Source organism: Lepus europaeus, chromosome 10 (genome assembly GCF_033115175.1).
Source record: "Lepus europaeus isolate LE1 chromosome 10, mLepTim1.pri, whole genome shotgun sequence".
NCBI lineage: Eukaryota > Metazoa > Chordata > Mammalia > Lagomorpha > Leporidae > Lepus > Lepus europaeus.
Window position 1 is genome coordinate 68,018,117 of NC_084836.1, and position 14,869 is coordinate 68,032,985.

The window sequence follows — 14,869 nt, forward strand, 5'->3', positions numbered from 1 at the left end:
GAGCCCAGACAGCCACTGGCCAGAGAAGACCCAGGTCATGGACTCAGTCGCCCCTTCTGCCACGACGTGGCTGTTCCATCCGCCTGCCCCTCCCCCTCCTTGCTCGGGATCGCAGGATTCCCATCTCGGGGGAGAAGGGGGCCCAGTTCAGCACGTTAAAGAAGGCCTCAGGCTCCCATCTGCATCTGTGGTTTCAGACCAGCCTGGAGGCGGTGACCCAGCCCTGCATCTTTCTCTCTCCCTCCTCTTCCTCTCCCCGCTTTCTAGCCCTTTCTTCTCCTCCTGACCCAGGAGGATCCACAGGTCCCGGAGCTCCAGAGACTGTTCTCCCCCCAGTAGCTGATGTCCTGGTTGCCTCTCTCTGGGTGTGTGAATCCACGGGGCGGGTGGTGTGGGGGGAGGGGGGAGTCTGCAGGGCGGCCTGAGCCCCTGCCTGAGTTGGTCGGGGGAGGGTTTTCCTCTTCCGGCTGCTGTAGGCCTGGGGAGTGGAGCGTGGTGCCCCTGTGCATTCCCGTGCTTGCAATAAACTTGCCCGGCCAGCTCTGTAACAGCCCCAGCCTCTCCCTGGACACCAGACCGCAACGCTAGACTGCCCCAGCCCCATCCGCCACCACCCAGGCCTCGCCAAAAGCAGAGGTGGAGGCCCTGGGCACTGAGGAGGAGGAGGGGGCAAGCCCTCCCTGGCTCACAGCGCTGGGGGTTCAGCCCCATGGCCCCAGCCCTGACTCGCAGAGAAGGGAAGGTGCCCTCCTGCTAACCACGGGGAACAACTTCCCGAGTTCCCCAGGTTCCAGCCTGCAGCCAGGTCCCCTGGGATTCCTGCAGGGAATCCCCACCCCGTCCCCCACCCCCACTCTTGTCCGGTCTGACTCACTGATCCTGATTCCGCCAGAGATGTCTTTCCCACACAGAAACCGGCCCTGGCTCTCCCCTGATCACAGCTCCTGGGAGGGCACTGGGCACTTGCCCCATGGCCTTCTAGAAGCAGCCAAAGCTCTTGACATGGTGTAAAACACCAGTGTGGGTGCTGGTGTTGTGACACAGCAGGTAAAAGCCGCCACCTGCAGTGCCGGCATCCCATATGGGCTCTGGTTCGAGTCCTGGCTGTTCCACTTCCAATCCAGTTCTCTGCTATGGCCTGGGAAAGCAGTAGAGGATGGCCCAAGTCCTTGGGCCCCTACAACCACGTGGGAAACCAGGACGAAGCTCCTGGCTCCTGGCTTCAGTCTTGTCCATCAATGGCTGTTGCAGCCATCTGGGGAGTGAACCAGGAGATGCAAGATCTCTCTCTCTCTCTCTCTCTCTCTCTCTCTCTCTCTCTCTCTCTCACACACACACACACACACACACACACACTGCCTCTCAAATAAATTAATAAAATATCTTTAAAAAAAAAAAAGACCTGTGTTATATGCCCAACCCCTGGCATCCCACCACCAGCCTCTCCTTTAAAAAATTATTTATTTATTTGAAAGGCAGAGATACAGAGAGAGAAGGAGAGAGAGAGAGAGGTCTTCTGTCCACTGGTTGATCCCCAAACAACTGCAATGGCTGGAGCTGGGCCAGGCTGAAGCCAGGAGCCAGGAGCTTCTTCCAGCTCTCCCACATGGGTGTGGGGCCCAGGGACTCGGGCCATCTTCTGTTGCTTTCCCAGGCCATTAACAGGGAGTAGAATTGGAAGTGGAGCAGCCAGGACTTGAACCTGTACCTATATGGGATGCCGGCACTGCAGGTAGGGACTTTACCTTCTATGCCATAGCACCAGCCCCTGGCTCGCCCCTTTTATTCATTCATTCAACAAACCTTTGGTAAGTGCCTGTTACCTGCCAGGTACGATGCTGGGAAAATAATAGTGGATGAGTTTCTGTCTGTGTATCTGGTATGGGCACACGAGCAATTATGGCCTGGCATACTTAGTGCTGTGCTGGGCGTAAAGGCAGAGCCCCAGAACAGAGAGGACAGGCCCAGCCCAGGCTTGTGGCATCGTTAGAAGCTTCCTGGAGAATGAGATGTCCCAGCAGAGAAGCTCAGGACGATGAATTAGTCACAGACGAGGAAGTCGTGTCCCAAACAGAAGCAGCAGTGTGTGCAAAACCAAGGAGACAGCATAACAAGTCTGGGGCTGTGGCCAGGGGCGAGGGCAGGCCATCATAGCAGGTGGGGACCGGGGCCAGCCAGGGCGTGCTCGCACCAGCACCCTGGACACAGCCCCAGGAGGGCGCCCGTCCCTCGTGGGAGCTGCTCGCTGGTCAGCCGCACCCCGAGACAGCCCCTGTCACAGAGCAGGAAGCACACGTCTCATTGTGTGTCCTGCCCAGGCACCTGCAGGCTCTCCTGCTTCCAGCCTCAGGCCCGCCTACTGTCCCGCGCTCCCCACTTCCTGCCTAGTCTCCCGCGCTGCAAAGCTGTGTTAGGAAAACACCGCGCGGAGAATTTTGGCAAAACTGTCCCCTGATTGCGTTTCTCGGCGGCGGCGTGTTTGAAGGACCCTTGTATTAAGCTTTTGTTGCTCAAATTGCTGTGGGGGACTGGCTCCTGATTGGTTCCTGACTGGTTCCTGATTGGCCTCTGATAACAGCTTCCAGCTCCTCAAGCCAGGCCCCGCCCCGACACCGAGACCCTAGGCCCCAGGCTCTAGGTGTTCTCTCTCTGCTCTCCCCCCAACACAGAGGACCTCACCCGGTCAGCTCTGTGTGTCCAGATGCTATCCACGTACATTCCAAGGGCTCCGGAGGTTCTATCTCCCGCCCACAGGCTGGGACATACAGGTTTGCTTCCCCATGGTATGGCCAAACGGGCGTCTCAGACTAAACCCACGTCTGCAGACCACTCCTTGGCTTCCTCTCCAGGCTGCTCCCTCCACATCCTTGGCAGTTTCACGCTGAAACCAAGAAACTGTGGAGTTGTCTTCGACGCCAATCTTTCTCACATCCCCACGCTGAATCCATCGGTGGCAGATTTCATCAGCTTGGGCATAACCCAGCTGGCTGCTTCTCTCCCCCTGCATGCCTCCCACTCACTGCCTTCTAAGGGAGAAGCTAAAACAGCAGTGGGGCCTGGGTCAGGCGGATTCCCGCTAAAAACCTAACAAAGCAAGGACCCAGAGCCCAGCCCACAGCACGGCCACAACATACAGTCTCCAGTCAGAAATGACATTGACAAGTGATCAATGGTCCTAGGGAAGAGGAAGTCAGCAGAGGCTGGAGCAGCCATGGGAGGACTTCAAAGCACTCGGGTAACCATGTCCTATGCAATAAAGGCAAACACATCCGAAATGAATACATGGGCGAGATTCTCATATGGGAGCACCAGTTTGAGTCCTGGCTCCTCTACTTTCCATCCAAGTCCCTGCTAATGCATCTAGGAAATCAATGGAGAATGGCCCAAGTCCCTGGGCCCCTGCACCCATGTGGGAGACCCGGAAGAAGCTCCTTGCTCCTGGCTTCAGCCTGGCCCAGCCCCAGCTGTGTGGCCATTTGGGGAATGGAAGATCTCTCTCTCTCTGTCTCTCCTTCTCTGTCTGTAACTCTATCTCACAAATAAATAAAATGAATAAATAAATACGCAAATCTAAGCTGGCTCTGGCATTCTATGTGGAATGTCCCAAAGTTATTAAAAACAGAAAAAGAAAAAAAAAATCACAAATAACCCAGAGATGGTAAGAGAGGGTGTTAGAGAGACAAAACACAGAAGGGCCAAAACAAAACCAACGATAAAATGATAGAGCCTCAGGAAATCACATGAATTATTACTGATAATGGACACAGTCATCCACACACAGTGAGGATCAGGCCTCCTGTAGCCAGGTGAGGCCCAGGATCTGTGAGCCTGTGCATGCGCCCGGCAACAGGGGCCAGCTACAGGCCTCCCGCCCCGCCCTTGATGACTCGTGTCGGTATCAGCCGACCTGACGGAATCGACATTTCCAGAACCTACTTACCCAAAATGAGGAAATGCATGTTCTTTCCAAGTGTTGGTGGACGACCGCCACCAAGACTGACCCCCCCCCAAGTCAGTGGTCTCGGGAGTGGACAGTGTACTTTCAACCCCTTAACAATGAGAACTTCAGGGGAAGGGAGGGGCATCTGCCAAGGATTCGAGAAAGGATTCAGCTCAGATTGTTCCAGAGCATCTAAGAGGCGGGGACATCTCCCAAGTCAGAATCAGCCACCGACAATAGAAGAAATCTGGAAATCAGTTTCTGTATTTTTACATATGCATAAAAATTCTCCACAAAGTATTGGTAAATTCAATACAGCAAGAGACTCTCTGTATCATAACCAAGTAGCAGTTACCTTAGGAATGCAAGGCTGGTTCAACTTTCTTTTTTTTAAAATATTGTATATATTTGAGAGGTAGAGTTACAGACAGTGAGAGGGAGAGGCAGAGAGAGAGAAAGAGAGAGAGAGAGAGGTGTCTTCCACCCGCATGTTCACTCCCCAAATAGCTGCAATGGTCAGAGCTGGGCTGATCCGAAGGCAGGAGCCAGGAGCTTCTCCCAGGTCTCCCACGCAGGTGCAGGGGCCCAAGCACTTGGGCCATCTTCTACTGCTTTCCCAGGCCACAGCAGAGAGTGGGATGGGAAGTGTGGAGCAGACGGGACACGACCAGTGACCATGTAGGATGCCGGCACTGCAGGCAGAGGCTTTATCCACTTACCCCATAGTGCTGGCCCCTGGTTCAACTTGCAAGAATCTGCTCATGTAATTCTTGATGACAAGAAAAACAATGTGATTTGCCTTTTCACTATTCACGGAAGATCGTGTGGTCAACACGTGGACCCCACCCCCCAGCCCCGTGCACAGGTGGACGCAGGAGAGAGTGCACGCAGGAGAGACCTGGCCCTTTCCCGCCCCTGCCCAGGCACTGGAGACCTGACTGGCCGGCAGGCCGCGCCTCTGCCAAGACAGCTGCGGGGGTTTGCTGCCCTCTGCTGGCCGCCAACTTCAGCGCCGGCTGCAGGCAGCACTGAGCCCTATGAATGATACAGCAAGGGGAATGATGAGAGGCTACCAGGACAAATAGAAAATGCAGCCTAAGGCAGGAAAGACCCGTGAGCGGTTCTGAATCCTGTGATTTGCAAGCTGGGGGTGCTCCTCAGGGCCCCAGGGCATCTTAGCCCCAACCTCAGACACACCTTTCGCCGTGCGTGGACGCATCAGTGGACAGCACCCACACTGTCCCTGCTCCCAGCAAGTTACTCTTGGGGGCTAGGGAAAGAAAGTCCATAATCAATGGATGGAAGGAGTCAATTCTAGGGTTGCCAGTGGGGATCAGGTGCCGTGGAATAAAGAAACTGATTGGCCAGAGGAAATTCAGTGCAGAAAGCCTGGGGGGGGGGGGGGGTGCAGGCTGCTGTTCTAGAAAGGAGGCTTGGGGAGGGGGGTGTTTGAGCAAACTCTGCAGCAAGCCGTGTGGCGGAGAGAAGAGGTGGGGAGCAGGAGAGACGGACGGTGCCAAGGCCCTGAGGCAAGCGTGCACCTTGTGTGCCCCAGGGGCAGCAGGAGGCCAGCTCAGGGGCCGGGAACAGAGACATGGAGGAAGGAGACAAGGGGAGAGCGGTGACACTGACACAGGGCACATCGGGCCTCGCCAGCTAGGACTCTGGGTGAACGGTGGTCGCGGGGGAGGGGGGGCCCTGAACGAAAGAGGGACAAGGCCCAACCTTGTGTCGGCAACGACTTCTCCTGGGTGGGCCGGGCATGAGCAGGGGCACCGGCGTGGGAGCCTTTGCTTTCTTTTATGATTTATTTATTTATTTACTTGAAAGAGAGAGGGCTCTTCCATCTGCTGGTTCACTCTCCAATTGGCCGCAAAGGTCAGAGCTGGGTCAATCTGAAGCCAGGAGCCAGGAGCCAGGAGCTTCTTCTGGGTCTCCCACGCGAGTGCAGGGGTCCAAGGTCTTGGGCCATCTTCTACTGCTTTCCCAGGCCACAGCAGAGAGCTGGATTGGAAGTGGAGCAGCCGGAACTTGAACCAGCGCCCATATGGGATGCCACCACTGCAGGCGGTGGCTTTACCTGCTACGCCACAGCTCTGGCCCAGCCTGGCAATCTTCTCAGTCCTGGAACTAAATATGTGATGAAGATATGGCTGTGCCCCGAGGGACCTCTGGTCCAGCCCCCAGCAGCCGCAGAGGTGGGCACCAGGCTCCCCTCCAGGGAAGCTGCCCAGGAGAGGCCCAGGAGGAGAGTGAGGAGACTCCGGAAGCCCCCTGCTGGTCAGCCAGGGAGTGGCTAAGAGGCCAGCTTGCCACACCCTGCCACACCCTGGGGAGGGGATGGTTGGCTCACCCAGAGGCTCCCACCCTCACTCCACCTGCACCGCATCTCTAGATCACACCCGCTTCTTGGCAAAGCCAAAGAAGGGGCTTCGAGACTGCAAGACTCCCACAACGGGGGTGGGGAGGGTGCAGACCCAGCAGGGTGCATAGTTTGGGAGCAAAATGTTCAGTGTGGCTGGTAGAGCTGAAGGGTGGGGCTCAACCTCCACCAGCCGGGAGGCAGGCCCTGTTCCTGGGCAGCTCATCAGGGTTGACCCAGGAGAACCAGCCGGCCAGGAAGGGTAGCGAGATGGCCCATGGGAGCCCAGGCAGAGACAAGCAGGGAACTGGACGAGCCAACAGGGCAGGGCCAGCGAAGGTGTCAGTGTTCTCTGGAACACCCTGGAAGACTCCTGGAAGCAGGGGGGGTTTATGCCCAGCAGGAGGAACAGAAGGAAAGGGAGGTAGTGAGCCTCCGGTGTGGGGAAGAGAGCAAGCCCAGCTCAGGTAAAGCAAAGGAGAGGCTGAGCATGCAGGTAGGGCTGAGGGCAGAGCCCAGGAAATGTGCCTGGTGCGGGGCAGACTCAGGGCAGGTCCTAGGGGTTGCCTGGGCCTCCAGGGTCAGGCAAAGAACCCCTCTCACCCAATGAGCTCCCGAGGGCTTCTCGGAAGAGGTAGCCTCTTCAAATCATGGGAAGGTCATGGACTCTGGGTTGGACATTCCTGATACCGGGTGGGGCCTTCAAAAAGATGGGGGCAGGAGGGGCTGGGACCAAAGCGGGGTGATGCATAGGAGCGCCCAGGACAGCAGGGCATGGATGGGGGTGACTGGATTTCCCCTCGGGCCCCAGAGGGCGTTTTATGAGACAGCAAGGAGAATTCACAGCCTCCCTCTCCCCAGTCCCAGGAAGGCTTCCTGGAAGAGGCAGCCATTTGTTCAGGGACATTCCAGAGAGAAGGCTTGGGCATGGGGAGAAGAGAGAGAGAGAGAGAGAGAGAGAGTGTATGTGTGTGTTCAGGGCAAGGCAAAACTTCCACGCCCTCCCGCCCCCGAGCAGAGACAGAAATGGATCAGGTTCCATCCTCTCCAACAACCTGGAGGGAGCAGAGCTGTCAGAGGAGGGGTGGGGGGCAGCTGAGCAGAGGGGCCCCATCTTCTAGCTCCCACATTCCAGCGCACCCCACCCCGGCTAGGCAGGTCAGGAACTCAAGGTCCACAGCCCCAGCCGTCGCCCCTCTGGGTCCCGGCAGAGGGAGGAGCCTGGCGCATCCCCCCACCCCCACCCCGGACCACGTCACACCCTGAGCCTCTCTCTCTCCACCCCCAGACTCCACCCAGAGATTTTACGCAAGTGAATCAGGTTAAAGAAGACATGAAACGCAGCCTTGAAAGGGCCAGGAGGTCTTAAAGTTGCAACGGAAGTGAGGGGCGTGGGAGAACCAGGAGCAACTCGGGCTGCGGGGCCCTTCCCTCCCCACGGTCCCGACGCTCATTCTAAACCCCCTCAAGGTCAAAGTCTGGAGAGTCTGAGAGGTCGGGGACTTCCGGAGGCCGGGGGCGGGGCTGCTGCACGCAGGGGCTTCCCCGCGGAGACCCGATCTGAGGCTCTCTCAGGACCAGCAGCTGAGGCTCCTCCTTCACCGGCTGTGCCTGGTCTCTCTTCCTTGTCCACTTTCAACAACAGGGGTGGGCGGTGGAGGTACCAGCCAGGTGAGGACCCCCCCCCGACAGAACACGGGGCGTTCCAGCGAGGACTCCTGCTTAGGGTAGTGGCACCGTGGCAGCAACTGGGTTCCGGAGAGCTCCCTGGAGGAGGAGGAGGAGGCCCCCCCTGAGGACGCTCAATGGTTCTTCCCTAAATCCCTGACACCTGGGAGTCTAGCTCACCTAGGTTTGTGCTCAACGAACAGGACAAAAAAAAGGGATCATTACCCTAATAAGTGGCCCAAGGCCACGCACGGAAGCAGGGACCATCAGACGCGGAGGAGGCTCCAGGGGGACCCTCAGGCCGGTGCTCAGGGGAAGACTGAGGCGAAGGTGCAAGGGCCAGGGCCAGGTCACAGCCGTCAGCTGTCCCGAGCCTGGGTTCACCCATCCTGGTGGCCACACGGAAGAAAGTGGCTAAAGAGAGGCCTCCCCGTGACCCACAAGTGGTCATTTGTGTGGCCATTAAGAGTTGAGCCAGTTGCACTTTTGCTGGGTGAGATACAAACACTCGCCACACAGCCTTCTGGGCTGGAATCTAGAAGGTTCCAAGACAGCATCTATGATCTGTAGGGGCCATGGCCGGGAGGACCCCTGTGGTCCCGAGCCACCTGCCAGGCCATGCCGCGGCCTCTTCTGATCCACCACACCTGAAGCAACGTATCCTGCACAAAACCAGGCAGGTGGCAGCCATGAGGTCCCCGGCTCTCACCCAGCCTGGGACACCCCACCCCACCCCGCTCCAAGATCCCAAACCCAGCCCCCTTCCCCCTAGACTGTTGTGGAGTTCAAGTCCGTCTCCAAGTGTGGGCTGGGGCCGTCTCCCAGAGAGACTGCGAGCTGATTAATTACGGAATGTATGTAAACGAGCTTTGAAGATGAAAGTGCAAACACCGCTCCCCTATTAACATCCCCGGCACCGCTCGGAGCCTCGAGCCGCCGCTGAGTTCACCTTTAAGAGGAGTCTTTGGGGAGTTGCTGGCAAACTCCCCAAGCCAATAAACAACATAAAATGGCTTTTCACTCCTTTTATGCCGCCAACCCCAGCTCTCCCCACCAATAAAAGGAGCAGGCAAGAACAGAGGAGCAAGGATCCCAAGCTCACACTCAACAGCCTCTACGCAGAGAGTCCCCCCGCCATGTCGTGCCGCTCCTACAGGATCAGCTCAGGATGCGGGGTCACCAGGAACTTCAGCTCCTGCTCCGCCGTGGCCCCCAAAACCGGCAACCGCTGTTGCATCAGCGCCGCCCCCTACCGGGGGGTGTCCTGCTACCGAGGGCTCACCGGCTTCAGCAGCCGTAGCCTGGGTAACCTGGGCTCCGGCGGGCCCCGCATGGCCGTCGGGGGCTTCCGCGCCGGCTCCTGCGGCCGCAGCTTCGGCTACCGCTCGGGCGGCGTGTGCGGGCCCAGCGCCCCCTGCATCACCACCGTGTCGGTCAACGAGAGCCTCCTGACGCCCCTCAACCTGGAGATCGACCCCAACGCGCAGTGCGTGAAGCACGAGGAGAAGGAGCAGATCAAGTGTCTCAACAGCAAGTTCGCCGCCTTCATCGACAAGGTCGGTGGGGCAGAGGAGACCCCCGGCCCCGCCCGCCCTCGGGTTTGGGGACTCGCAGAGGGAAAGAAACGCACAAGGACAGAACTGCGTGGAGAATTCCAGATTGAGGCCCAGGGGTGGCTGGGAAACTGAGTCTGTGGTCTTCAGGAGCAGTATGGGGAGCCAAGACCCCCTGGCTGTCCCTGAGACACTGGACCAGGCCGCCGGCTGCTGGCACAGAGGGCGACAATGCGGTGGGGGAGAACCACGGCCTCGTGGCCAGGGCAGCCCACGCTCTGAGCCGCGCTGCCTCCGCAGGTCCCTGCTGCACCTGTCAGTAGTGTGAGGTCTCCCCGCCCCCAGGGACAGATCAGCCAGCGTGGTGACAGCCGATGTCTCATCAGCTTGTGAGGGCGAGGTGACAACAGTTAACCAACTCGGTGGGCTTCTCTGCAGGCTGGGGAGGGGCAGGACCTTGCTCTGATCTCGTTCTCCTTAGCGATCCTCAGCATGACACCGTGGGGCAGGTGTTCTATCCCCATTTTCCAAACCACGAGCTGGGGTGGAGAGTTTAAATGAGCAGCTCACACACGCAGGGTGGGCAGGCGATGGCGGGGGAAGGGGACCAGCAGGACATGGAATCCCGACTCCGCCCCCATCATCCCCCCTGTGGGACACAGGGAAAGTGGAGGATGGGGCGGAAGCGATGGGTATGGATAGGCAGACAGAGAGAGACACAGAGACAGAGACGGAGACAGGTCGAGCGAGCGGTGAGCATGTATCAGCACAGACCCGCAGACCCGGTAAACAGTCGGCGTGTCTGCTGCAGAAATGAATTAACGAAGGGCAGCTGGTAATTATGTTAATAGGTCAATTGCCTGAGCCCTCAGCCCATGCCAGGAACAGTTCTAAGCCCTTTGCATATCTTAACGGGCTCCGGTGCCATCATAACTCTAAGCTGGGTGCTATTATCTCCACTTTAGAGAACAGTGAGCAACAAGGGGTTAACCCACCCACTGAAAGTGGCAGGACCCAGATGCTCTCCGTCACCCACCCCCCACGACTGCCTTCTGGGGGTGCCGTGGGGCAGCGGAGGAGGACGGGGAGACAGAGCTCCAGACGTGTACCCCCTGCCTCTAAGGGCAGAGAGGGCTCTGGGGGCACCTGCCAGGCTCCCCCCATCCCCACCCCAACCCTGAGTCTCTTTCCTCCACCCCAATCGGCAGGTGCGCTTCCTGGAGCAGCAGAACAAGCTGCTGGAGACCAAGTGGCAGTTCTACCAGAACCAGCGCTGCTGTGAGAGCAACCTGGAGCCGCTGTTCAGTGGCTACATCGAGACGCTGCGGCGGGAGGCCGAGTGCGTGGAGGCCGACAGTGGGCGGCTGGCCTCCGAGCTCAACCACGTACAGGAGGTGCTGGAGGGCTACAAGAAGAAGTGAGTGTGGCTGGATCCCGGGAGCCCTGGGGAGAGCCAAGGCTTCCGCCCATGGCCCTTGTTCAGTGCCCTTCCATAGAGGTGCTTGGGACCACGGGCAGGTGCCTAGGGGGTGGGGTGGGAGGCTTGGTTTTTGCCAATTCCTTGCTCCACCTCCACCCCGTGGGGGCTCTGGTGTTCCAGGGGTCAGGAAAGGAAATCCAGGGAGGCCGGCAGCTGTCCATGGGCCCTGCCCTCCCCAGTTTCCCTGTGTGGTGCAGGCTCTGAGCCCCGCCCTGCAGGTAGCACCTGCTCTGTCTGGGCATAGGAGGCACAGATGACCTAAGAGTCATCATTTGCCCTGATCTCATCGAAGAGGGGGCTGGGGCACTGGTGGGCCGGGTAGGACCAGCAGGAACGAGGTCACAGGACAAGATGCAGCTGCAGGAGCGGGCCCTCATGAGCCCTGCGAGAACTCACTCAGGAGCTGGGCCGGTGTTCAAGCCCCAACCCCGCAGCTCCAGCCCTTTCTCTCCCACACCCAGGTATGAAGAGGAGGTGGCTCTGAGAGCCACGGCAGAGAATGAGTTTGTGGTTCTAAAGAAGGTAAGGGGGCTGCCTCCGGGGCTGGGGGGCGTAGTGGGGGGGTGCCATGGTCTCCATGCCTACCAGAGACCCCCTCCTATGGCCTCTACCCACACGCACGGCCCCTTCCCGCCTGTTCCCCTGCCAGGATGTGGACTGTGCCTACCTGCGGAAGTCAGACCTGGAGGCCAACGTGGAAGCCCTGGTGGAGGAGTCGAGTTTCCTGAAGCGCCTCTATGAGGAGGTGAGGAGCAGGAGCCGGGCAGGTGCAGGGCAGTGTGGAGACCCGGGTGGGAGGCAGGGGGAGGGACACAGGTGCATGTGTGTGCACCTGTTTGCCAGCATGGGAAAGAAGTGAAAAGAACACGCACATGCATGCTGTGTGGGTTGCATGTGCCCAGCCGACACATGCCTGTGTGGGAGTGGTGGCGTGTGTGTGCGCGTGGGACTCTGTGTGAGCACCTGTGCAGGGAGGGTCGTGCCTGTGCCCTGATCTGTGTAAGTGCTGGTCTGTGGACACACACACCAAAGTGGGGCTGGGGGTCTCAGCGGTGGGCTTCCACGTCGGGAGGGGTCTTTACTAGTGGACATATATTCTCCCTGGCACTCAAAGCAGCCCCTCTGCTGGGCACCTTGGGGTCAGGCATTTTTCCATGTTCCCATTTTCAAGTCCAAGGCTATCCTCTGATGACCTTGAAGGCCCCTTGCAGCTTTGTGGCTAATCCCGTGCCTGTGTGTGAATGAAAGGAGCAGAGGCAGGGGAGTGGACCCAAACCAGGCACCAGATGCAAATACAGAGGCTGTTGGTCCCACAGGAGATCCGCGTGCTCCAAGCCCACATCTCCGACACCTCGGTCATTGTCAAGATGGACAACAGCCGGGACCTGAACATGGACTGCGTCGTCGCCGAGATCAAGGCTCAGTATGACGATGTTGCCACCCGCAGCCGGGCTGAGGCTGAGTCCTGGTACCGCAGCAAGGTGAGTGGCCCAGGGTACCAAGTGGAAGGGTCACAGGGCGTCCCCTGGAGAAGGCTGGGGTGTGGACCCCTGAGGGTGGTGAGAACAGGCCGTCCCGTGTGGGTGCACAGGCTGAGCACTGTTCAACCCGCGCCATCCTGGTGGTGGTGACCTGAGGGCAGGGCTCATGGGTGCTGAGCCTCAGGGACACCTGTGCTTCCCCCCCCAACCCAGTGTGAAGAGATGAAGGCCACGGTGATCCGGCACGGGGAGACCCTGCGCCGCACCAAGGAGGAGATCAATGAGCTGAACCGCGTGATCCAGAGGCTGACGGCCGAGGTGGAGAACGCCAAGTGCCAGGTACGGTCAGAGAGGACTCAGGTACCCAGCGGGGGCCAAACCTCCCCAGGACTCTCCTCTCCCCAGCCCCCGCCCCCCCATAGCCCGCCTTTGCTCCACCAGCTTGGCTGAGCCAAGCAAAGCTCCCTCTCCTGTGCTCCTGCTTCTTCCTCCTGCCCTTGTCCTCACGTCCCCCATCTCCTACCTCCCCAGCGCGCTAAGCTGGAGGCAGCCGTGGCCGAAGCGGAGCAGCAGGGCGAGGCGGCCCTGAGCGACGCCCGCTGCAAGCTGGCTGAGCTGGAGGCCGCCCTGCAGAAGGCCAAGCAGGACATGGCGTGCCTGCTCAAGGAGTACCAGGAGGTGATGAACTCCAAGCTGGGCCTGGACATCGAGATCGCCACCTACCGCCGCCTGCTGGAGGGCGAGGAGCACAGGTGGGGCAAGGAAGGGGGAGGCGCCCGTGCCCTGGGAGTGAGTCTCCTTGAGCTGCGACCCTGGGGCGAAGCAATAGTAGCAATCTGCTCCCTGCTCACCATGTCCTAGGCCCGTGCTCAGCAGAATCGCCGCAGTGGAGTGGACGGGTCTCACTTTTCCCACCCAAAGGGAAAGAAATGGGCTCAGTGTTCGGCAGCTTTCCCACGGCTGCACAGTACAAAGCAGAGGGTCCTGGGCCTGCACCCGGGGCCGTGTGCCGGGAACATGTACTTTTTTTGAGTAGTTTCCTTGGGAAGCTGCAGCTCTTGGCTTCCACCCCGGCGCAGGGGGAGCCATAAAGACGCCACCTTCCGCCTGCGAGCAGCGTTTTCCCAGGCGCTGGTGTGGTCGGTCGGCTCCATCTCCCTCTCTCTGAGCTCGCCTCCTGCTCTCCGGGTGGACCAGGAACACTGGGTAGCTCAGAGGCAGCGTGTGGAGTCCGTGACCCCCAACCGCCCCGGGGCCAAAAGTCAAGGCTTGTTTTCCAAAGTTCCTGCAGATTTGGGGTGGGGGGCTTCCTTCCTGCCTCTCAGGGGGTACACCCTGGACACAGGAAGACCCTCCCTGGCCCCAGCCTACCAGCTCGTCTCTAGGAATCCGACTCCAAAACTAACAGTGTGTTTTTGCCCACAGGCTGTGCGAGGGCGTGGGCTCCGTGAATGTGTGTAAGTACCCACCGGGCAGCACCCCGGGGAGATGGCCCAGCTGGAGGGCAAACCCACGAGCCTCCAATGTCCCTCAACTAGGAGGGGCCTCGGCCTTCTCAGGGCCTCTCTCTGGGAGGTGGGGAAGGCTGGGCTGGACACCTGTCTCCAGTGGCAACAGCGAGTTGCCTGCTGGGAAGTGGAGTGGGTGGCTTTGTCCCCTCTGGATATGGGGCTCCTCACTATCGTCTTGTCCCAGTCCCCAAGGTGGGCTGGGAGGCTGGGAGTAGCAGCACCTGGTTGTCCACCTCTGGACCCTCAGAGGAAGCGGCGGCAGCGGCTCTCCAAGGCCCTGGCCTCTGGGGCCTGTCCCGGGGTGGCCGGGGTCTCAGCCAGCCCCTCACCTCCCGCACCCCGTGTCTCCTCTGCCCACAGGTGTCAGCAGCTCCCGTGGCGGTGTCACCTGCGGGGGCCTCACCTACAGCACCACCCCAGGGCGCCAGATTGCCTCCGGCCCCTCAGCCACAGGCGGCAGCATCACGGTGATGGCACCGGACTCCTGCGGCCCCTGCCAGCCCCGCTCCACCAGCTTCAGCTGCGGGAGCAGCCGGTCCGTGCGCTTCGCCTAGTGCCTGCCCCGTGAGCCTGGCCCGTCCGCGCGTCCGCCCCAGCACGGACTGGTGTGTGAATGGGAAACGTGTGCTTGCTTCCAGAACCTTCCAGAGTTCCTGCAGAGGGAAAGACCCCGGGGCCGCTCTCCTCCGCCTCCTCATCTTGGGGGGCTGTCTCCTCGTTCTCCTCTTGCCTTCAGTTTAGAGTCACTCCCTCGCTTAACTGCAACTTGGCTCCGATGTACCCGTGGCCAGAGAGGCCGGGCAACATACAAGTTTCCCAGGGCAAGCCGTGACCCTAACTGTCCAGCCCGAGACCCGGACAGAGCAGGGGCTCT

At 59.6% G+C, this 14,869-nt stretch overlaps 1 protein-coding gene across 1 annotated transcript; it reads left to right on the top strand.

Moving 5' to 3' along the window:
• Positions 1 to 9,106: 9,106 nt before the first annotated feature.
• Positions 9,107 to 14,549, top strand: LOC133768780 (keratin, type II cuticular Hb5). The gene is made up of 9 exons (XM_062203632.1): positions 9,107 to 9,526; positions 10,732 to 10,940; positions 11,465 to 11,525; positions 11,653 to 11,748; positions 12,320 to 12,484; positions 12,698 to 12,823; positions 13,016 to 13,236; positions 13,910 to 13,941; positions 14,356 to 14,549. Exons 1-9 carry the CDS (start codon positions 9,107 to 9,109, stop codon positions 14,547 to 14,549), a joined length of 1,524 nt encoding a protein of 507 aa, XP_062059616.1.
• The last annotated feature ends 320 nt before the right edge of the window (positions 14,550 to 14,869 follow it).